The sequence below is a fragment of the Gastrolobium bilobum genome, unplaced genomic scaffold, assembly GCF_033153095.1.
Source record: "Gastrolobium bilobum isolate Gb01-03AN ecotype WA unplaced genomic scaffold, APGP_CSIRO_Gbil_v1 utg18939, whole genome shotgun sequence".
Classification (NCBI taxonomy): domain Eukaryota; kingdom Viridiplantae; phylum Streptophyta; class Magnoliopsida; order Fabales; family Fabaceae; genus Gastrolobium; species Gastrolobium bilobum.
In genome coordinates, this window is record NW_026895595.1 from 1 (window position 1) to 24,345 (window position 24,345).

Sequence of the window (24,345 nt, forward strand, 5' to 3'; positions counted from 1 at the left end):
GACAGACTTTGTTCAGGTCGGTGTAGTCAACGCACATTCGCCATGCGCCGTTTGACTTTTTAACCAAAACTGGGTTGGATAACAAAGTTGTGTACTTGATTTCCCTGATGAACCCGGCGGCGTGGAGCCTTTTGACCTCTTCATCAATCACCCTCTGGCGGTCGGGACCGAATTTCCTCTTTTTCTGGGCGACTGGCTTGGCTTTGGGGTCCACCGACAAACGGTGGCAGCAAACGTTTGGATTGATACCTGGCATGTCAGAGGGCTTCCATGCAAACAAATCTTTGTTTTCCTTGAGCAACTTGATTAACTTGCATTTCATCTCTGGGTCGATGGTGGCCCCGATGGTTGTTGTTTGATGATCCGCATCTCCTAAGACAAGGATATGTTGTAGCAGCTTCGGGCTATCGTCTGGTCTCCTCGCACTGTGGCGATTTTGTTGTCCCGGGCAACGAACTTCATTGCCAAGTGGGGATGTGAAATGCTTGCCTCGAAGGCAGCAAACATCCTTCTACCAAGAATGGCGTTGTACGCTGATGGGGTGTCGAGCACCAAAAACTGGATGTCTGCGGATCGTGAGGTGGGTGGTATTCCAAGGGAAAGCCGTAAGGTAATCACTCCCAGTGGCTTTGTGGTGGTAGCGTTGAAACCTGAGAGTTCACCTGTAACAGGAGTTAGACTATCAACAGTGAACCCTAACGCTTTAAAGCATGGTAAAAACAAAATATCGGCTGAGCTGCCGTGGTCAATAAAAACGCGATTAACGCCGAAGTTGGCGATTATAGCTTGAATGACGAGCGGATCGTCATGTCCTGGGAGGACATCGCCTAAATCACTGGCGTCCCAAACAATTTGAGGCCTTGTTGGATTAGGACTGTGCTTTTCTTTGCTGATCACTTTGCCAGCGACCACCAGACACTGCTTTAAGTGTTTCTTTCTGGCGTTCGCTGTCTCTCCTCCTCCGCTCAGCCCACCTGAAATCATGTTGATCACTCCGTGCTTCACCGCGGCTGAATCTTCGTCTACTTCTTCACGCCTTCCTCTACGGTTTGGACTTGCTTGCGCTCTATGATTCCTGGGGGAATCTTCTCTCCTGTCACGATTGTAGGAGGGTCTGGATCCGGGCTGACGCGTTCTCCTTCTTTCAGGCGATTTGCTGCGCTCTCGATATCGCCTTCCTGCTCCCGAAGGGCGTGATCCGTCCCCTCCTCGCCTCTGCGCTCCGCTTTTGATGAGTTCATTGATTTCGTCTTTGAGGTGCCTGCATTGGTCAGTGTTATGACCGTTGCTGCGATGGAACTTGCAGTACATGATGTTTTCTTTAGGCGGGTTCTGGGACTGTTGGGTGTTCTTGGATTCTTCCTTATACTCCGTTTGCAGGACGGCGTGTGTCTGACGACCTGATGTATCACGCCCGGGAGGGCGGTTTGAATATTTGGCTGGTTTATTTGCTTTCTTGCTCTCTTCCATTTGGATCTTTTGTTTACCGAGTGCCTTTTCTTGACCGTGGGTGTCCTCGACTCGACTTCCTTTGTACTCTTCGATTCGCATGTACTCCTGGGCCACCCTCTTGACTTCTTCCAGGTCAGTGATCTCGTGGCGGGCGAGCTCGTACGCGAACGCACCTTGCCGCAAACCCGAAAGAAGTATATGTACCTGTACTTTTGGGTCTAGGCCTTGCACTTGTAGGGCCTCCTTATCAAAGCGGTCTAAAAAGGACCTGAGGGACTCGCCTTGCTGTTGGCGTACTTTTTCTAGAGAGTGGACGGATTTCGGCACAGGGCGACTGGTTGCAAAATGAGACTGAAACTTGCTCGCCAACTCATCCCATGAAGCGATACTACCAGTCGGTAGAGTAGTGTACCATGTTAAGGCTCGTCCCCCAAGTAGCGTGGGGAAGGTCCTGCACATGAGGAGGTCGGTTTCACCATGGAGAGTCATGGCCACCTCGAACTTCTGGATCCATTCAAAAGGATCGGCATCTCCGACATATGTGGTGATATTGGAGGGTCCTTTGAAACCAAGGGGTATGGGAGTCAACCGGAGGATATCAGTCAGGGGTTTCTTGCGCCCTGACGTATGAGCTGGCGTGACTCGTAGGTTGTTGTTTCGGGGGGGTCCACTTGCGGTTGTGGAGCTTCAACGGAGTATGAGAGGGCTGGGGCGTGATTGAGAGGTTGTTTGGCGACATATGGTTGCTGACCCTAGTATTGGTAGGATCCTTGGTGTAGTGGAACGGCCGGGTTTTGGGGTTGGGCAGCGTAACCTTGGAAAGGAAAATCAGTTGGGTAAAGCTGAGGGAATGGGGCGTATGGTCCCATAGGGAACGGGGTGACCATCGGTGCTCGGTAATCGTGGTGCATGGCTACTGGTAGACTTTGGGCTGGTAGCGGACGATGGGCTCGTGGGACTGGAATGACTGGTGGGACAAAAGTGTGAAGAGGCATTCCAAAACGAACTCCTGGTGGCAGAGGTTGGTCTTGTATCAAGTTTTCTCCTTGCATTTCACGCATAGGTGCGTGATAGTTCAACTGTGCAATCCTGGGTTCGACTGCTTGCATTTGTGGACCGACGGACTGTAGTACTGGCTGGAGCATCTCGCCGGGGGGTCTCTCGGCTGGGGCTGAATGCATCGGTGGCGGGGAGTTTGGATGTATTGTTTGTACATGACCGTCAGGTGTAACAGCCCTGGTTTGTTCTGCTCTTCTGGTTGTGACGACCATGTTTGCTACCAAAACGTAAAACACGTCTTGTGGATCTTTGGTAGGAGAAAGGGAATAGAAGTTTATAGTTTCCCACAGACGGCGCCAATGTACCGTTAGGTTCTGTGAGCCCACTATGTACCCTATAGGGTAATGTTGCTATATGGATTATACCACTAGGCGAGGTAAAGACCAAACTAGTGGGTATAGTTCCAAGAGGCAAGCAAGCTAATAGTAATGGCAGATTAATAACAAGAGAATGACTTGGAAGTAAATGGGCATAACAACAGTACATAAAAGATACCTCTAAGGTGTGCCCAGGAGGGCTATTTATAAGGGAAATGGAGCGGGTTGGTGAGGGAGAGGTCAACTCTCCTTGGATTTACTCTCATGGTGCAGTGTTAGGCGTGCTGGCGTTGTCATTGTGGCAGTGCTGCGCCCTCTGCACTCTGGCAGTGTCAGCGCCGGGCAAAGGGGGAGTTTCCCTTTGTGGTTTCTGTCGTAGTCGCCTTCAACGGTTAGCGTTCCAAGATGGGACATTTTGGTGTATGCCTTGGGCCTGCTGCTACGTTGGGGGTTGAGGGGGTCCATGTCAGCCCTAAGGGCTGACGTGGGGCAAGGCTGAGGCTGGGCTTGAGTGATTGGGCCAACTGAGGGTTGGGCCTGTGTAGTTGGGCCGCCCCAGTATTTGGGCCATCCAGAACAAGTTCTATTACTATACCAGAGCCCAATTATGAATGGACTGAAGATTATGAGCTGGGATGTGCTTTCTTCTGTTGAGGATATCCTTCCCAAAGTTACTTCTGTAATTAGGAACAATGCGCTGGCTATGGTCTCTATTCTTGGCGCCTCTGTCTTGTTATTGTTATTTGGTTCACTTTGCTATTACTTCGTAGCTCGCATGTCCAAGGGAACTTCTCAAAACAATGGCTCTGCGTGTAAATTGTCATCGGATAGTTCTAGTACTTGTAGAATCTTTACATTCCAAGAGGTTCAAGAGGCAACCAACAATTTTCAAGAGGATTTGCTTATTGGGACTGGTGGGTTTGGGAAGGTCTACAAGGGAAAACTTGAAAATGGGACAAGAGTAGCCGTTAAGAGAGCTAGCCCTGAGTCAAGACAAGGTGTGGATGAGTTCCAAAATGAGATTGATTTGTTATCTAAACTTCACCACCGCCATATTGTGTCTCTACTTGGCTACTGCCATGAAGGGATGGAAATGATTCTTGTATATGAGTACATCATGGCCAATGGAACTTTGAGCAAATGTCTTTATGTACCAAATGTGGCCCCACTCTCTTGGAAGCAGCGACTTGAAATTTGCATTGGAGCTGCAAGAGGGCTTCATCATCTTCACACTAGTACTGATCAAGGCATAATCCATAGAGATGTGAAAACTGACAACATTCTCTTGGATGATAACTTTGTTGCCAAAGTTACCGACCTTGGCATCTCAAAGAAAGGGTCTTCTCTTTATAAGAGCCATGTGACCACTTTTGTGAAGGGCACTTATGGTTACATAGATCCTGAGTATTTCAGAAATGGTCACCTAACTGAAAAATCAGATGTGTATTCTTTTGGAGTGGTTCTGATAGAAGCCATCTGTGGTAGGCCTGCTTTAGATCATGGTCTTACATCAGATAGAATTAATGTAGCAGTTTGGGCATTAAATTCTGAAGCAAATGGTCAGTTAAATCAGATAATAGACCCAAATCTAATTGGAAATTTTAGACTTTCTTCTCTTAAAAAGGTCTGGGAGGTGGCTAAAAGGTGCCTGGCAGAACATGCGACCAATAGACCACCAATGAGTTATGTCCTGTATAGTTTAGAAGATGCTCTCCACTTGGAACTCAGAAATATAGATGATGAGGAAAATTCATTCTCAAATTGCACTATGCAAGGTAGTGCCAGAAGTGAAACTGAAGTAGATGCCATCTCACCATTAACTATCTTTGAATCACTATAAGGTACATAAGTTTACCTTCATAGGAAATTTGATGAGTTTTATGGCTGCTTCTTACACTCTGGATTAGCAGGGAACATGCACTGCCTTCTTCTCATAATTTTACTTGATAAAGCTCATGCTTGTTTCGTTTTATAAGTTTATGCAGTAAGCAATAGCAACCATGATAACTTTTCGCTTGCCACATCCAAATCTCTTCAATTTTTAACTGGCTTCGATATTGCTAAGCTTTTATTTTCTTTCTTCAGTACATTCTATTTATCTAGCATTCTTTTTATTACAGTTGATTAGGTTCTATGATATAGTTAAATATGCAAGATGAGACTGGTTTGATAAGGCTACATGCATATACTATACGAAGTTACCATGCCCAAGGAGATCTAAATATTTCTGGTTTCTTTAAATATTCCTGGTGGATACAAGGAAGTGTCCTTGATAAGTCAAGGATATGAACATCTTTGACCGCTTCTAGTAGAGCTGGCAAAATGGGCCGAGCCCGCCGGGGCGGGACGGGTTGAGTTTCTCAAACCCGTTGCCCGCCAAGCTCGACAGCTCCCTGAGCTGATTTTTTTTATTTTTTTTATTTTTAGTGTAAAATGTCACGAGCTTGGCGGGCAGTCCGTTTCGCCACCTTTAGCTTCTAGCCGATAAGCTTTACCAGATTTCCAAACAGGACCTTCCAATGTGAACTCTGGGTTTACTTGAGGACCCTTTTTTATAGCACCAAACAGTTCTACAATCCAACTCTTAATCTCATCCAGAGACTCTCTATTATTTATTAGCATATCATTAAAATCATACCACCGTATATTGGTTTTAATCCTACTCCTGATCCTGACTAGCTTCACGAGAACAAATAATCTGTTTCAAAGTAGTGCACAATTCTTTTATGGTCAACACAATCCTCTTACGCAATTCACACTTAAATATTGACCAAATTATGGCCCTTAAATAATTAACCACATTCCTTTCATCAATCGCCTTGACTGTTCCTAATTAGGAAGGACTAAGCGTGCTAAATTATTATTAATAAATTATTATCATTATTATTATAAGAATTTGCTGAACATTAATTATAGGAAAGTGTTTAGTATTAACTATAGAGGATGGGAAGAGGCTGCCACGCGATTATGCTGAAAATGTGTTAGTGTAATATTTATTTAATGGGTTATATTTATTTCATGTTGCATAAGAAAAGTCAATTCTCTACGTACATAAAAGAGGGGTGAGTCTCACCTCTATTTTTTCTCCCTCCTCTTATCTGTGGATGTCACTTTTAATTTTGTTTTTACTACATAAGATAACTTTTTTTTCTACTAAGAAAATTATTTCCCTTATTTAATAGCTTAAAAGAGTTTTTAAAACATAAAAATGTTAAAAGAGAAATTGGATAGTGAAAAAAATTAAAGGATGATATAATAGGGAGCGGTTATATTTATTATCATTTTAGGCTTATTAATCTTAGTACCTGATTGGTTACCGTTAGATCAATTTGAAATTGAAGGTTAAAAAATGTGAAAAATTAACTTCCGTTGATTTCAAATTGATCCAACGGTAACTAGTTATGTTGTAAAAATAATAAGTTTAAAATAATAGTAAATATAATCTTTCCCGATATGATATAATCAATATTTTTATGGAAAAAATGTGTGTCATTTTAAAGGATGTAAAGTTGTATTATTTTAAGTAAGAGAAAGAGATAGATCATAGGGGAGAGAGTGAATAAAAAAATAAAGGTGTGGGTCCCACCTTTTTGTGAGAGTAAAATGACATAAATTGTATCATTTAAAAGAACAAATATTTTTTCCTATTTATATATAATGTTAATAGTTATTACTTCATTAATTATTAAGTATATTTTATTCAGAATAATTTTACAATTGATTTGATAACTAATAGTGTTATTAAACACTTGTCAAGGGACAAACAGACTGTTTGGTATGGAAATTCTTTTTGAAATGCGGGAAAAGTGGGGTAGGGAAATTTGTTTTACCATCTCATAATACTTTTTTCCCGTCATCCCCGTTTTTAATTATACATGAAAAAAAAATCTCATCCATCCATGGTATTATTTTGTTTTCCCCCACAAACTGGGAAATGCATTTTCATATTTTGAGATAAAAATATCCTTATGCAATATATTAGTATATACGTAAAAATGGGTATTTTTTTCATTTCGATTCAGATTCTCATCAATATTTTAAAATCAATCAAATATAGCATCACTAAAATCAACTCAACTTTTCCGAAAATTTTTGGTCTACCAACACCTTTTCGTAACTTATCCGGAAAAAAAATTTCTCACTATATTCCCATAAATCTTTTTTTTCCGGTAAAAAAAATATCTTCTTTACCAAGTACCCCCTTACTTCACGGGAAAAGCTGGTAAGTAGGGGTGACAAAATGGGTCGGCCCGCCCCCGACCCGCTGCCAACCCGCCAAAAGCGGGTTGGCCCGCCCCGCCCCGCCTCTTGAATTTGGGTTGAAATCCCCAACCCGCCCTGTTTTATGGTGGGTTGGCAGGTCAACCCGCTTAAAAAATAAAAAATAATTAAAAATAAATTATATTTTATTAATATTATAATATTATTTATTTTCATATCACATTTTTCTTAGTTTTTTTCAATCTTAAGTCTAAATGTATGCTAATATTTAGTCAGATATTCTTTACAAACATATTTTTATCTCCATACATAAATTACCTTTGTCATAAATAAAATTTTTCTTCTATATTTTTTTTTAGAGAGTACTAAGATAACAAAAAATTAGATATCACAAAAGCTTAAAAATAAATTAAACACTACCTAATAGTGAAAAAAAAATTCACCCGGCGGGCCAACCCGCCCCATTTTGACGGGTTGGGAGTTGACACGTCGGGTTCAATCCATATTGTCACCTCTACTGATAAGCATCCAGCCTAATAATGAGTAGTACAAGCATCTCATAACATTCGGTACGATCACAATCCCAAAAACAAAATAAATAAATAATTAATTAATTAATATTTCTTATATAGTAAGAGATGATTTTATCTCTTATACATACATAAAATATGAGACCCACATGAGGCCATGTAAAAAAAAAAGAGAAAAAAAAATATGGGTTTCACACAATTTTATATGTGCTAAGAGATAAAATTATTTCTTATAATACGAGAAATACTAACCCTAATAAATAAATATATAAATTACTACATGAAACAGACTCTTAATAATGAGCAGTACAAGTTGGATATTTAATCATCCATATATGGCCTCATGTTGGTATGACCATGCAGCCAAAACTTTTTTAACTAATTGAGAAGACGCTGGAAGTGGAGTATATTTTTTTGGTACCAGATAATTACTTGCTCTTTATTAAAAACAGAAAAAAAAAAATGAGACTTACGTAATAATAATTATAAAAGGAATAATAATTATAAAAAGATGGTTAAAATAAGAAAAGTTAGTTATATTAATTTTGTTCAGATTTAATAAAGGATGCAATCCTAAAGATATTTAAAACCGCAATGTTTGCAGCACTACTCTTAACCGCAATCTTAAGATTGAGTTTAATATACATGCAATTTCATTTAAAACCCTCACACACAATTTTCATTAAACTAGGATAGATCATTTATGGCGTTAAGGACTTACAAGATACTCTACTTAATTGTTAAATAAAATCGAGGCCAAGAATGGTGAGGGACATATTTAATATCAAATACTTAAGAGTACGAGAGAAAATTTGGAGGACAGTACAACTGATTTTATGATAAAGAAATCTCACAAGACCATAAACAAAAAAGTCTTTATAGGAAAAAAGTCATTTTACTACTTTGATTAAAAATTAGCTTCACATTGCTTACCAAAAAAAATAAAAAAATAAAAATTAGCTTCACATTTATAAAATATTAAAAATTCCGCTAAAGCAAAAACCATGATTTTATATTTTATTTATTTAATATGCGGACTTCGGCACAATGAAGATTGAATCGTGAAATTTATGAGATTCAAGAACCCATTTATAGGGACATTTGTCAAATGAATGAAAGCTGATTTTTTTTTTTTTTTTTTTTGCTTTTGGTAATATTTCCTGTTTATTCTTGCAAGGTCATGAATTTTTACCAATGAATCTCATGCTTCTAATCACAAATCAGGGGTCCCCAATAAATATTTTTCATGGAGCAAAAGAATGACTCAAGTTTGGTATTAAAAGAAAATGAATAACCCAAAATATCTAGTCTTTTCATGTTGTTCTGTCAAGCAAATTTCGTTTGTCTATAATAATCTTTTGTCCGATTGTTTGTAGCTATGATGAAATCTTATCCTATTCCACATGTTTTGTGTTCGACAAATTGCTTGAGCCAATGGTGAATATTTTTATGTACTCCTAATACACTTCCTTCTTGGTATAGTGTTAGTACATCGTTGCCAAGGTCACAATTTGTCCACATGTTACCAAGGAGGAAAGTTTAGAGAAATTATCCAAACTCTTCTTGTATCTCCTTGTCTAGTACTTTAAAGTATGAATTCTGTTTTCTTGACCGCATATGCTTTTGTTTTGCTATTGATGACGAACTAGTTGTTTATTTGGAGTGTCTTTTGTCTTAAATACCTTCATATTTGTGCTGTAAATACACGAGTTATCTATTCTTCCAATACCAATGCTATAAATTTGTGAAAATTGTTATAGAAGTCATTATTGAAGATATAAAGTCTAATTTATTTATTCTTGGTCAAACTAAGTTGCAGGCTTCACCGTAAGAAGATTCCAAAATAAGAATCTTTCAGCATTAATAATGCTGATGTGACTTCTAGAATGTCTGTTTATATAACATTGGCTTGGCAAGAATCTCAAGAAAAATATGATTCCATTGGTGCAAGTCTTCGCAACTCATTTGTGCAGTGTTATGTTCTAGGGACAGAGATGTCTAGTCAAGAGACTAGTATGTTGATGTTTGATTTAGATGCTTTCTGAATCATTGTGCATTGAAAATAACGATATTTACCAAAAGGGTGATATGTGTACACAATAATAACATAACAGTAAAGAGAGAAAATGTATCTATACCTACAGGCTTTACCTCTTATTTATAGGATTTACCTTTGAGTAATAGAATTCTGAACCTTTGGTGCCTCCACTGAAAGCCCGTGTCCAGCTTCATTGCTGTTGTATTATGATTAGTATCTTGAATCGATATTTTTCTTTAACTATATTAGTTTTTTTCTTTCTGTGGCTCTTTATAGAAAAAATATATATACATACACACATCGGCGGACCCACATTGGGGCCAATGTCTGCAAATGCAGACATGAAATTTTGAAAAAAAAAGATTTAACTACATTGCCTAATATGATCTTGTTTAGTTGTTCTGTACCATTCGTCCATCATATATTATTTAAGAAAAATAAACAACTTCGACAATAAATGCAATTATAACCGTCCAACTTTTATATTTAATAACACACAAATTGGATATACAAAAAAAATAAAAAATAACACGCAAATTGATGATAATGTATGTCAAGAAAATAAATCTTGTAATTACAGTACCAAAATTGAATCCTTATATTTGATACATAAATATTTTTCTCTAAGACATTCGTAAATAACAAACTTATGATGCATTACACTTGTTTGTTAATTCTTTTCTATGCACCCTACGCAATCCAACTCTTAATTACTTTTACTTTTTTCAACATATATTTTACATAAATTATTGAATGCTCTTAAATTAACTATCATGGTGTGATAATGTAAGGAAGTTACTGAAAAATTAGAAAGTGAAATATATTATCTTCCCATATAATTATCCAGATATTATGTTATGTGGATTTTTCTTGAATGAGCAGAATGTTTATTAGGTATAATTAATTATATTTTATATCAAAATAATAAAAAATATGGGGTAAGATTATTTTGCATCGCTATAAGAATAAAAATATTAACAAATAATCATTGTCTAAAATTGTGAAATCATTATTATTCTTAAGTATAGGTCTCAAAATTCTGAGTATTCAGAATGGAAAAAATAACAAAAGAAAAATCACCTTTATATGACTCTTGATTATTATTTTTTTATGTTAAGTTGAAGTTTTCTTTTCTTTTTTTGTTTATATTTTTTAATACATTTAAAAAGAAATTTAAAAAAAAAAATTCTAGGACGCTGACCCTGAATCCTCACCATTAAGTGTGCAGACATAAAACAAATTTTTTGGGTCCGCCACCTATGTAGCACCGATACTGACACGGGACACGTGACACGATACAACACGACACTCCGACACGTTAATTCTAAAAAATGTTAGATTTTGACACGTTAGGACACATTTTGATATTAAATAATATTTTTAATTTATGTAGTGTATAATTCAATAATTTAACAAAAAAAAAATGAATCTAAACTTATAATATTCATAAATTTGGCAAAGAAACATAAGATATCCCAAATATTTATATTAAACTCAATAAAATAGTAATCTTAATCCAACGAATCTAATAGTTTGAACTAAACGCTCAACACAACCCAACCTTTGAACCTTTTTTTGAATTTTTATAACGCGTGTTTGTTAAGATATATAAAACCATTAATGTATCCTCACCCAAAAGCTTATGGGTTGAATTGGTTCTTTACATGGTATCAGAGCCTCGGTGTACCAGGTTCGATCCTCACCGCCCCCCCACTTTCTTTCTAGTGGAATTTCTTTCTTCGCACAGGTAGGTGGGTCTGTGCATTGTCCACCCTTCAAGCCTAGTGAGCTCTTGTGTGAGGGGGCGTGTTAAGATATATAAAACCATTAATGTATCCTCATCCAAAAGCTTAAGCTTTTGGGTTGAATTGGCTCTTTACAGTGTTGGAGTGTCGGGAAGTATCCGAGTGTCGAACACGACACGTCAGGATTTTTGAAGTGTCGGTGCTTCATAGTCCGCTAGTGCATACACACATAAATTCAATTCAGTTAGCCCGTCTTAATCAGTGGACTATTTGCTGCTTGATTGCTTTCATTATAGAGATTACATGGCAAGAAAGAAGCCAATGTTTCGGTATTGCTGGTCAAGTTTATGTTATTGAAGACAGTGGGTGATATTATATCACTAATAGACTTGAACCCATGTATAAAGCAGAGGAGGTAGATGATCAGGATTATCACTGTGTAATTAAAAATATTAAAAACAGACTTACTTGTCAGTGGCAGAATGATGAAACAGACAGAATGAAAAGATGAATATATGCAGTATAAGAGGAATTAAATCCGAGCCCACAGAACGTGTCTCCTTAAGACAATTTGCCCCCTCACTGATGCCTAAGGTTGATGGACACTTGTCTCCCAGGATAGAACGGATTTCGTCTGAAGAATGGTGGCACTACCAATCAACAGCCCAAACGAACACAACAAAATGCCAGAGGAAGTCACACCGGAGGATGAACAACAGTATGCACAACCGGAAGAAGAAAAATTCCGGCAGAGTTTAAGTGCAGGAAAAACTGGATAGATTTCTGAAGGTGTCAGTGTTTATTTATAGACACTGACCGGTCACGATGAACAGTCGCCGGCGACGAACCGCCGTGTCTGATGGCGGCGAACGGTGACTGTTCCGACGAACAGATACGACCGGTGACCGGTTCAGCGAGCAGACACAACCGGTGACTGGTTCACGAAGGGAAAGAACCGGTTCGGTTCAATACTGCTCAAAAAACCGGCGGGTAGAAACGTTTTTGGTCGGAGGGAAGCAACGGTAAATTTTTTGGACAAAATATTAAAAAATAATTTAATAAAAAATTATTTTTTATTACACACTACGAACCGAACCGGCCGGACGGACGGCGGCGGCGGCGCGCGCGTGTGTGGTGAACCAATGCTCACCTAGCTCTCCCCCCTACATAAAACATGTAGTGACCCAAGGGCCAATCTAAGAGATGGTAGTGGGAGCTTATATACTCTCTCATTTCCTACTAATTGTCCAATGTGGGACTTGTTGAAGCCCACACACCTCTTCATCTTCCCTTTTTCTCTTTTCTTTATTAACCCACTTCTTATTCATAACCAATGGATCATTGTACATTAATTCATTCATTAATTCCAACAATCCCCCACATGGATAAGAAGTCAAATCATCGTGACAAAATGCATAAGAGTATAAATGCAAAGTGTAAATTCCTCAACGAGAAACAACTGCATCGAGATAGGTGGAGTTACCTTTGAACCTTCTCTAGTGAAAACCTATCGGATATACTCGGTCAATCGGTGGTCTAGGTCGACTTGAACCGTCAACCTTTAGTGTATACCTAGACAATAGGAGTCACACAATTGCTTCTCTAGCATTGTTGGTCCTTTGTTGCGCCCATTTTGGCCGTGGGACACCTGCCTGGTTCTGCGAGTGTTTTAGAGAATCGGCCTTTAAAAATTCTCATAGAAGCGGCCCTCACTTCACACTCACATAGGTGATTTCTTGTGATGTAAATCACTATACATCATCTGAACACAACAGATTAAGAAATCACTAAAAGCCTTAATGCTTACCCTCATAAATACACTGTCTTGTCTTAGGAATGAGTATGAGTTTAAAAACTCCACAGTGTATTTCATTTCGACCTCTGTGAACTCGTATAAGTCATAAGATGGTAATTCTCCAAAATTATCTACTTTATTTCTCGAACTCAAATTAGAAACCCCTTGTTAAATGCATGTTTAAGTGCTCTTATTTTTAGCTTTTTTTTTCTTTATAAGCAAAATTGCATTAGTTAAATATAATTTTATAAACAAAATTATCACAGAAGAGCTTTTATTTTATAATGAACAAATCATTTCATCTTTCTTTCTTCAAAACTGAGAATAATTTATATAATTATGAAATATTTTTTTATTTTTTTTAACTTTAATTCAAAAGTAATTTTTAACTTTGAAAAGAAGCGTACCAAACTATATGGGAAAGAAACCCCTATTTGTTATAAATAATTTAATTATTGGCTCTCCATATCTATTATATGACCGTTAAAGACGTTATGACCGTTGGAGAAGTTATGTTAGTTGGAGAAGTAATTGTAGCTAATGATATTATTGTAACTTTCATGTCTTTGAGCCTATAAATAAGACATATACAAAGCATCATGGATATACGAATAGATGATAAGAACATATTTACCCTATCTCTCTTCTAATTATCTTTATATTTTATATCACATTATCAGCACGATTCCGCCCGCTTGCATGAAGATTCCTCTAGCATGATTCCGCTCCCATGAAGATTCCTCTAGCGTATGAAGATTCCTCTAGCGTATTGGTGTTTTGTATATAGAGAACGTAATCAAAAGGTGAAGAAAAAGGTTAGATTTTCAAATAGCTACGGAGAAAGGGTAGTAACCCAATTCTTAACCTCATCATTTATATAAAATCATGAATTCTAAAGAGACCATATATGCATACACGAATATTTTTTATACGATAGATAGAATTTCTTCTTGTACTTCAGAGGCGATAAGCTTTTCACAATTTAAATTTATCACCACCCACTCTTTGAGAACTTTTTCAGTATTAGAGAATCGAATGAATGCTATAATTGTTTCATGCGACTATCATCTATTTGTAGGTACTTTAAAATTTTCAAATTGTTACTAATGGCTAATAAATAAACTTGAGTAATTAAATCCATAATCATCATTTTTTTTTCGATTCATCATTATTATTAATATTTGAAATTAAATCCATAATCATCATTTTTTTTCGATTCATCATTATTATTAATATTTGAAAATTTGTAAAAAGGTGTAATAGGACATACAAATATGTCTATGATTAGTCAGTTATAAGTTTCTATTTTCATGGTTATGGCAACACCATGCTATATAGTATCCATATTTAGCTCATAAAAATTGCCTTTTTATTGACATTAACGGAGGAAAAGGAATCTGTTTGACCAATCCGAAAAATCACGATATGTGATTGTTTCCAAAACTATATTTATCATTTGGTTGGTCAATGGCTTCAATATAATCAATTAATTAATTTGTAAAAAATTTATATTAATAAGTTTCTATTACTTTGTCATTATCAACTTCTTCTTTTTTGTGATTGATTTTGCTACTTTGTCCTTTATCATTGCTATAATCACCATTCTCATTTTTTATTTCCTTTTAAAATAAAACTTGGAATGATTCTTTGAAATATTAATAATAAACCAAGTTAATCTTTTTATCCAAGCATCTAAATTTCTGAATTTGTGGCTCAAGGGAATTTGATGCAAAGAGGACATTTATGAGAATTATTAATTGAAAACCCTTCACATGTCTCTACTAGATCTTAGGTCGATTTTCTATCATAGCTTATTATTTGTTTAGCTCTTTACACAAGTATTATTTGTGTACATTAATGATTGATGGGCATATTTTTGTCCAAAGAATTGATAGGTGGATTTTTTTATTGAAGTTTGTTCGATATTCTTTTGTTACTGTCACTTCACTATACGTTGGTAAGTTTTGGTAAATGTTGCTTCATATATTTGTTTGTTATAATTTAATGCATGAATTTTTGAGTTGATATGATGATGCGTGTATGAATTAAATGAGACAATAATGATTATTACCATTGCGGTATTTGTGATTTTTATAATTAAATACAATTTATTCAATTATGGATTGACATGATTATTGTAACCGAACGTCATAATTTGATTTGAATTTGTATGGTTATTTATAGCATGACATTGATTAGACATAATGCTCAATTTATAATACGAATTATCTTTGTTTTGAATCATTCTGAATATTCATATTTATTATATTGTTTTTCCATATCCGAATGAGTGAAAATAAATATAATTTTAGATTCGTTGGTTCAAAAGCATTACTTGAAGCAAATGCCAAATTTGTGAAAGACTCTAGTTATTTGAGGGCTATGAGCACATGTAATGATATAGACCCTAAAAGGATGATAGAAAATCCAAAATCCAACATTAGATCAAATCATGAAAAAAGGCCAAACGAAAGTGGCTAATGTAACACCCCCGTAGTACTCTGGTTGTTAACATACATAATATTTCACATACACAGCGGAAGACTTTATTTAAAAAAAATTAATAAAGCATCTTATAAAGATACGGGTAAACTTTTTCCAAAATATTTTTTAAAATATTTTCAAAGCATTCATCTGATATATTGCATTAGTGTAACATTAATATCTAAGTATACTAATTAAAACCATTGGCCATCACTAGTGGTCGTTGACCATCCGGATATAACCTCAAGTGTCATTCCTAACAGAGTCTCACGGACAGCATAACGACTGTATTTCAGATAACTGGGAACCTGGTCCCGCTTATACAATAACCTAATAGATACAATAATTAAACAGACAGCTCGCAAGTCCCACACGGATTGCGATCCCCTCTCAGGGTCAATACAAACAATAAGGCTTCATGCCCAATTAACTGAATACATACATAAAGTCTATATCAATTTCCAAAACGTCTAAGCATCAGTAAATAATTCATGACTCCAATACTACAATCATGAGCCTAAGTAAATACATAATATAATCTCAACATAAGATAATTAGGCATGTTAATAATTATACATGCCATCACAAAGTCTAATCGTAATAAAATAAATCAGCATCGTCATCCACTAATCCAATGCGAGGGCTTTGCCTATAGAAGCATCACCACTACTCTGGATACCTGAAATGATGTCCCCAAACGGGGTGAGATAACACATCTCAGTAAGCTCAAGGTTCATAGAGGATCCTCTAATCCCCTGAGTTCACTTCCTGCATGACAAGTCAGATATAAAGCATATAATACAGGCATACAATATAAATATAGCATCATCATATCATCATTGTATAACTCCAAGGTCAAAGCCATAGACGGTTACACCTGTGTGACTCCAGGGTCAAGCCATAGACAGTCAACACAACCTCAGTATGAAATAGCTCCCAGAGTCAAGTTATAGGCAGCTACATACCATGATCACTGGTCAGGATCCTCATAACATATATCATCAGTGCATCATCATAACATCAAGAATCATATAACATCTACATGAATGTGAATGAATGCACATATACATCATACCACGTACTTTCATACAATACAACCATAATGCCCACCATCATGGTGGGGCCACAAGAGAGAGGAGCAACCATAACTAGGAGCTTACCTCAAGGAGCTTAGCACAAGCCCGCACTCCAATATTATACGTATGCTCCAATACAATCCTCAAGTGCAAGGTTCTCTAGGCACACCTAGAGTAGGAACCATTCACATTATTAATTACATAGTAATTAATCAAGTCATATAAAATACTTAACCATTTAATTGTTCCACTTTTCATACTTATATGCCAATAATATGCCCATTACAAGTCTAGACTATTTATTACTTAATTACACATTTTTAATGCATGGGAAATTATTCACTAAGTCCACAATAACTCATTAGACACTTAGTCCATTAATAAACTCTCTTAGATTAAGGCATTTTCTACTTAAATTACAACTAATCAAGACATTTATCATCAATATATGTCATTCATAACCTTGAACATTAATTATTATAAGTTACTAAGGGTTCCCATAAATCCATTTAGCCTAAATCTCACTTTTACGATTTTCCTATAATTGTACACGCTTCTATTTTCTAGTCTCCGTGCACAACCAACTTGTAATAATATTATCATATTTTATTATGTTAATTTAGACTCAATTAACTTTCCAACAAGGTATCACATGCCTCATTTGTAGTTCTCTAGCTCCGGTTATCACCGTTTGAAGTTGGACAAGCAGAACTGTCTGCCAACTCCAAACAGAGCCCTAAACATCCCTCACCATTTCTGCGATTCTGGAGAATATAATAAACCAATTGCTCTAACATTTTAATACAGAAAACTAGACACATTCAGCTTTAATTTGATATATTATGAGCCTAATTTGAGTAAGATTTGAGGGAGAAATAATTCGTGGAAGATGCAGCCACGTACAACCCTTACACATGGCCTCCCTGGGCAGTCCCCACTCAATCAGACCTACAGAATTATACACATCTTAAATAGTACAAAATGTTGACACCACATAGCTGATATCTCAAGCTTAAAAATGATGTATGGTACATCTCTATAGGACCTCTGTGGAGGGAGATATGCCCTCCCCAAGTTAGCCTAAAAACTGGTTATTTAACCCTAAACGTGTTTAATTATCAAACCTTAATTACCTTTGGTTAGCAACTCTAAGTCACTTTAATTCTTGGATTTTTCTATTATTAGGTCACATTATGAAATCTCTCTTAGTCATATTATGTTATGGTACCTTAAGTTCACTAATTGCATGATTAGTGTTCCTAAACCCTAATTAGGTTCATTTTTAGGGTTTAATATTTAATTAGTGTATTATTGATATGCGTTCAGCATATGATGCTTTCTAACTTAAAAGAAGCAAGAAATTAATCATAAATGTGTGAAAATAAGTCATAAATGGAAGAAATATTGATTATTCCTTCTCAATCATTCTCTCACTCAATTTATGTGTTTTAATAGCAGGAAACACCAAAAAAGGAAGAAATGAGAGAAGTGCAAGTTTCCAGCCGGCGCACTTTGCGCCATTTGATCTATTTTGCCTCTGTTTTCCCATGCAAGTTACGCTAGAGTTGGTGCAAAGTGCGTGGGCAATACTTTTAATTTTAATCTGATGTGAGCTACTCAAAAAGAAGGCCCAATTGGAGAGCAATTGAAAAGTAGGCTTTCCCAAAACCTAATAAAAGGATCAGAAACAGAGGAAGGAAGCACTTTTTGACAACAAGGAAGAGAAAAACAACAAAGAGAGGGAGAATTCTTGGGAGCTTCTTGGAGTTTCAGAGATTCAAACGATCAAGACGGAAGGTCTTCATCTTCTTTCTCTTCTTTAGGTTCTAAAACTTATTTTCTTTTATGTTTATTTTGTCAGATATGAATATGTCTGGCTAGTTTTATTATTGTGGTAAGGGTCACAACCCTTGATGTGAACCCCTTGTAGTTTGGTTGAAGTTTTTGTTTATCTATTTAAATTGAATTTATCTTGCCTTCTTCTTCATTCTATAATTCTTTTGGAACTGATCAATCTATCAGGATTGCGAGGGTTAGGGTTTTCAATAGGGATATTGGAATTCTAATTCCTGACAAAGGGTAAGATAACTGTTCATGTATGCACTAGGGATAGGCTACATGAACCGCAAACGTTAAAGATTCATTGATTCTGAGGGGGCGTTTGGTTGAGGAGAAATTTTTTGAATACTAGAGAAATGTAATTGATAGGGAAATGGTTGGAAAATGAGTTTGATAGAAAAATGTAAAAAAAAGTTGTTTGGTTGAGTAAAATATTACTGGGAAAAAGTTGTAAGTTGTACTGTGCATATGTTGCTTTTTGCCATTTACTCAGCTTTCTCCCAAATACCATGTTAGAAGTGGGTAAGTTGAATAGCGTTTTTCATCCATTTTTACACACAATTATGAAATGATGGGGAACCAAGTTAGCTAGGAAAATTTTGTAATTTTTTTAACCAAACATGGATAACACAAAAACCCAATCTCATATACCTAGGTATCCTCAAAAAGCTCCAACCAAACACCACCTAAGGGTTAACTTGAAAAGGAATTTCTAAGGGATTAGGATTCTAATAGAGTTAATAAGGTCAAAGCCACTAAGGAATTAGGGTTTGACTAATCATATTGAAGATGATGAATTGTTTGATCAATCGATTAGGTAAAAGTAAATGTAATCCAAGTTATAAGGTGGGGATCATAAAGGTGTCAGCGTATCTTTACCGCAATATTTTCTCAAATATTTACTCAACCTTTATTCCGTTGTTCTTGAATTTCTTTAAGAACCTTTGGATTATTTACATTTTCTTGAATTGTTCTCATCAGTGTTTTAAAACCCCACCCCACCCCCCGAGTTGACCCGGGTCAACCCTGACCCCTCCCCTATGAGGGTTGGGGTCACAAGTTGGACCCTATATGCACATCGACCTCTCCGACCCCCAAAACCCGGCCGAGTTTTAGTGACTCCCGGGTCAGAGGGGTCAAAGAGGGTCACTACATATTTTTTTTTTTTAAAAAATTCCCTGAAACAATGTCGTTTTATTAAAAAAATAAAATAAAAATGCTTACAAACCTAAATCTAATCGTTCTTTTCTCTCCGAGTGACCTAGACGTCTTCAATCTTCACCTCGCTGCCGTGAATCTTCTAGAAAAGGTAAGAATTTTTTTCCATTTAAATGAAATCCTTACAGTTGTTGATGGAAAACAAAAACTCATTCTTACTTCCTTTAAATTTTCCTTTGTCAGAGACCTTATCAAAAGAGGCAGAACCGGGTCGCCGTAGTGACCCCATTAGAATATGAGTTTTGTACTTTGGTTTCTTGATACTTTAATTAGGTTGTGTAATATTGACTTGTGATTGTAATTGGTGAATTATGTTAAGTATATTTTGAATCTTTGATGATTGGTGGTTTGTTTTTTAATATTTTCATATAGGATATATATATATATAAAATCGGGTCAGCGTAGTGACCCCGTAACCCCCGGTTGAACCCGTGACCCCATGACCCTTGACCTCGGCCGGGTCGATGGCCGGGCCGAGTTTTTAAACACTGGTTCTCATTATTTCACAAACCACAGTTGTCTTTAAACCATTTTTATTAATCCAACAAGAGAGGAATAGTTATAATAAATTCGGTGTCTCAATCCTCATGGAGACGATACTCTACTCATCATTTTATTACTTGGAACAATCGGTACACTTGCCGATTATTCGCAACAATTATGCATAGTCCACCTCACTTAACCACTAGATTAATGTCCTAATTAGGTCTTAATATTAATTTTAACATAGTGATCCTAAATTAATCACATATGGCTGAATTGCTTAGGTGTTTAAATTAGTATTTTTAAGCTTATTTCTTAGTCATTTCATTAGTTAATTAGTACCTACACTTAATTATTCCACTAATCCTTGATTTCCTTATTTTTAACACAACTAATCCACATTATATCAAACAGAACGAATTTGATTAATTATATTTATTACGGTTTTTAGTCATCCTTAATCAAGATTAGTAGGTTTCACTTAAAGATCACCCACTTAATTAATCTTTCTTAGTTCCTCTTAGGATTTTTCCACACTTATATTGGGCTTTAGTTACATTATTTCATATTTTTCTCATTCCAAGATTCCATCGGTTGCTGCTACAACAGTACAAAATATCCGATAAAAGTAACTTTTCAGAAGTACCCCAATATGAGTATCAATCTTCACCATTTCATATACTAACCTCATTCATGATGTTTATATCATTAGATTAGCTCTCTAACTCAGATTTGCTAGATTAGAGCTATTCTACAGACTGTTACTGCGTCAGCAGTCAAAAACAACAATTGAAAACTCAACTGTTCAGAATACCCTCAATATAGGTATCAAACTTCATCAAATCTTATGCTTACATCATTTATGATATTCATATCATTAGGATAGCTCTCTAACTTAAATTCACTGTACTAGAGCTATTCTACAGTCTATTACTGCATTAGCAGTAAAAAATAGAAGATGAAAATTCACCTGACTAGAATACCCTCAATATGGGTATCCAAATTCTTAGAATTCCATTCTCATTCTATTTATGACCATAAGGTCCACATCATAACCCTCTAATTTAAAATTCATGTAATTAAGGTTATTATAGCTAATGAAATGAATATGGAAAATTAAATTAAGGGCAAGTATTATGAATCTCATGCCATTGAAATTAACCTCACTATTGAGGCTAACAATATATTTGTTGGCTATTGCTCCTGGAGTAGCAAAATTCGAATTATTTTATCAATTGTCTATATACAAAATGATTTTAATACCCCCATATGTGATGCATGCAATCATATATATTGATTTGGAGGAAGCCAACTTCAATACAATAATTGGCAATATAAAGATTAATTGAAAGCTCTAGAAGAGCTAATATGTGATTATCAAAGGGGACTAAATCGACTATAAATACTATCACACTGAGACCACAAATGGTGGTAAAATTGACTATTATTACAATATTGCAGGTAAGAAATGTGAATCAAAAAAAAATTATCTATTTTTCTTTCGATAAAAACTACACTAATATTAGCATGATTGAAAAACATGCCTTGGTAAATCAAAAGGATATTGATTATGATAGCTACATTATTTGGCATGACCGGTTGGACCATCCCGAATCAAATATGATGCAAACAAATTATTAAAAATTCATATTATCATAGAAGATTCTTCAATTTATTGAATTTTCTTGTATTGCTTGTTCTCAAGGGAAATTATACCAGCTAAAGTTGAGATTCAATCTCCTGTATTTTGAAATGCATACAGGGTGAAATATATGGGCTCATTCACCCATCGTGTGGACCTTTTAAATATTTTGAATTTAATAGATGTGTCTATAAAATGGCCACATGTTTCTCTATCTTGACATTTATGAGATTGTTTGCTCAAATAATAATATTAAGAGCACAATAAAGATAACTAATTTTTATAATGCTGGTGAATTTATATTGTATGTCTTCAATTGATTGCTAGAACATTTCCTATGAGAACAAAGCTCCCTATTTTGGCATAGGGATATGCTATATTTTATGCAATACTTGTACGCGTCATGCCAATAAGTTATCATCTCCCCATTGCATTGGCTTATGGTCAAGAGCCAAATAATATTTTTGATGTGCGATTTATATTCTAATTACTCCACCATAACACACAAAGATGAATTCCTAATATAGTTGGGAATATATATTGGATATGAATCTCCTTAAATAATATATTGAAATAATGATTGGAGATTTAGTGAATTATTGTTATTAGTTTTTCCAACATAAGGGGAGAGAATAAACAGTTAGAAAATACAGAATGCATTATCATTATCTCATATAGATCCTCACACCAAGCAAATATAAGAAAAAAATTTATATATCGACTGCCAGACAGTTTAACTGACCAATAAGTCTAATATTCCAACTGTAAATGCTCCAATTCATATTGTACATTGAAAAATGATCGGCTCCAAAGATAAAAATCCTCAAAAGGGGAGGAAAGGAGCAAATGATTAAGATGGTCATAATATGAAGACAATTTTAATCATGAAGACATAACTTTGGTTAAACCTCGAGGGAGGTTCAGGTACTTGAAAATAATAAAAACAAAAAGATCTCTATTAGTTATGTCATTACAGGAAAACGTTGGAACCATCAAGATATAGTTGTCGACAACATTTTGCATAAAATGAAACGATGAAACAAGACGAGGATCTTGAAGCTAAATTTATTGATGATGATTGGCCAAAATATAAAGACGCAATTCAAATTTAAAGTTTTTGGACCTATAGCTAGTCCACACACGAAGGTGTAATATGTGCAAAAATTATAATGAAGTTGTTGTAGCACATGAATTTTGCAAAAGCATGTCATTTATTATATGAAAATATATTCTCTTGTGGTGGATGAAATCATCTTCAGATATTTTAATAATCTGACAGTACATGAAAAGGTTGACATGCGTCTAATAAATGTTATTATAGCTTATTATGTGGCTTATTCAATCGATAGTGAAATATATATGAAAATCCTAGAAGGATCTAAAATGCTTGAAGCATATAAAAATTCTTGGGAAATTTGTTGAATGAGGCTTCAAATATCATTAATGGATTAAAGCAAAAAAGGCATGTGTGATATAATCACCTTAATAAAATATTTATCAAATCAGATGGCTTGCAATTTAAAGATATTTTACATGGTTAAAACAAATCCATTGAGTACCCCGATGGTTATATGAGCTCGATTGACATAAATAAAATATTCATGAAAAATCATGAAATTCTTGTGTGTGTCATATCTTAGTTCAATCGAGACAATCTTATTATTGTATAATAAAAGGTGAACATCCAAGGGAAAATTATAAAATTATTAAAGTGGATGTTTGACTTTTGAACCTCATATCTTCCCCCTTATTCTTACATTTTATCTTTATTTATAAATTTGTTAGCAGGAATTAATCCTTTTCGATATGAAGATACTAGAATAATGCAGGATCTACACAAAGCTGGATTCCAAACAAGATATTTATTCACAAGTGGAAGCACGACCATGGGATAATAGCAATTCATGAAGAAAGTCAAGAATGTGTTTGATCAAGGTCAATGACGCAACACATCCGAAAAGCATGCGGTTTTTAGTTAGAAAAGGAGGTTCCAAAAATATTGCATGAAGATAATGCTGCTTGCATAGCTCAATTAAATTGAGGATACATCAAAAGAGACATAACGAAGCATATGTCACCAAAATTCTTCTTCACTCATGATCTTCAACAAAATGGTGAAATTGATGTTCAACAAATTCGTTCAATTTGGCAGATTTGTTTACCAAGGCATTACCCAAGTTTTGAGAATACAAGATTGGGATGCGTAAACTCAGAGATATTAAATAATGTTATCATCAGGGGGAGTGAAATATGTGTTGTACTCTTTTTTCCTTCACCATGGTTTTGTCTCATTGAGTTTTCCTGGTAAGGTTTTTAATGAGGCAATTTCTAATACCTATTTCTTCTCAGAAGGATTATTATATTGGACATCCAATGAGGAGTGTTATAAATAATTTAATTATTGGTTGTCCATATCCATTATATGACCGTTGAAGACGTTATGACC

At 35.6% G+C, this 24,345-nt stretch overlaps 2 protein-coding genes across 2 annotated transcripts; one reads left to right on the forward strand and one right to left on the reverse strand.

Moving 5' to 3' along the window:
- Nucleotides 1-372: 372 nt before the first annotated feature.
- LOC133318555 (uncharacterized) lies at nucleotides 373-1,941 on the reverse strand. Its single transcript, XM_061520564.1, has one exon. The coding sequence runs from the start codon at nucleotides 1,939-1,941 to the stop codon at nucleotides 373-375; it is 1,569 nt and encodes a 522-aa protein (XP_061376548.1).
- Nucleotides 1,942-3,435: 1,494 nt separating this feature from the next.
- LOC133318561 (receptor-like protein kinase THESEUS 1) lies at nucleotides 3,436-4,668 on the forward strand. The gene has a single exon (XM_061520576.1). The coding sequence runs from the start codon at nucleotides 3,436-3,438 to the stop codon at nucleotides 4,666-4,668; it is 1,233 nt and encodes a 410-aa protein (XP_061376560.1).
- Nucleotides 4,669-24,345: the final 19,677 nt, after the last annotated feature.

Bases quoted from the DNA above. Each gene is read 5' to 3' on its own strand.
- LOC133318555 (XM_061520564.1), bottom strand. From the start codon at position 1,941: ATGACTCTCCATGGTGAAACCGACCTCCTCATGTGCAGGACCTTCCCC.
- LOC133318561 (XM_061520576.1), top strand. From the start codon at position 3,436: ATGAATGGACTGAAGATTATGAGCTGGGATGTGCTTTCTTCTGTTGAG.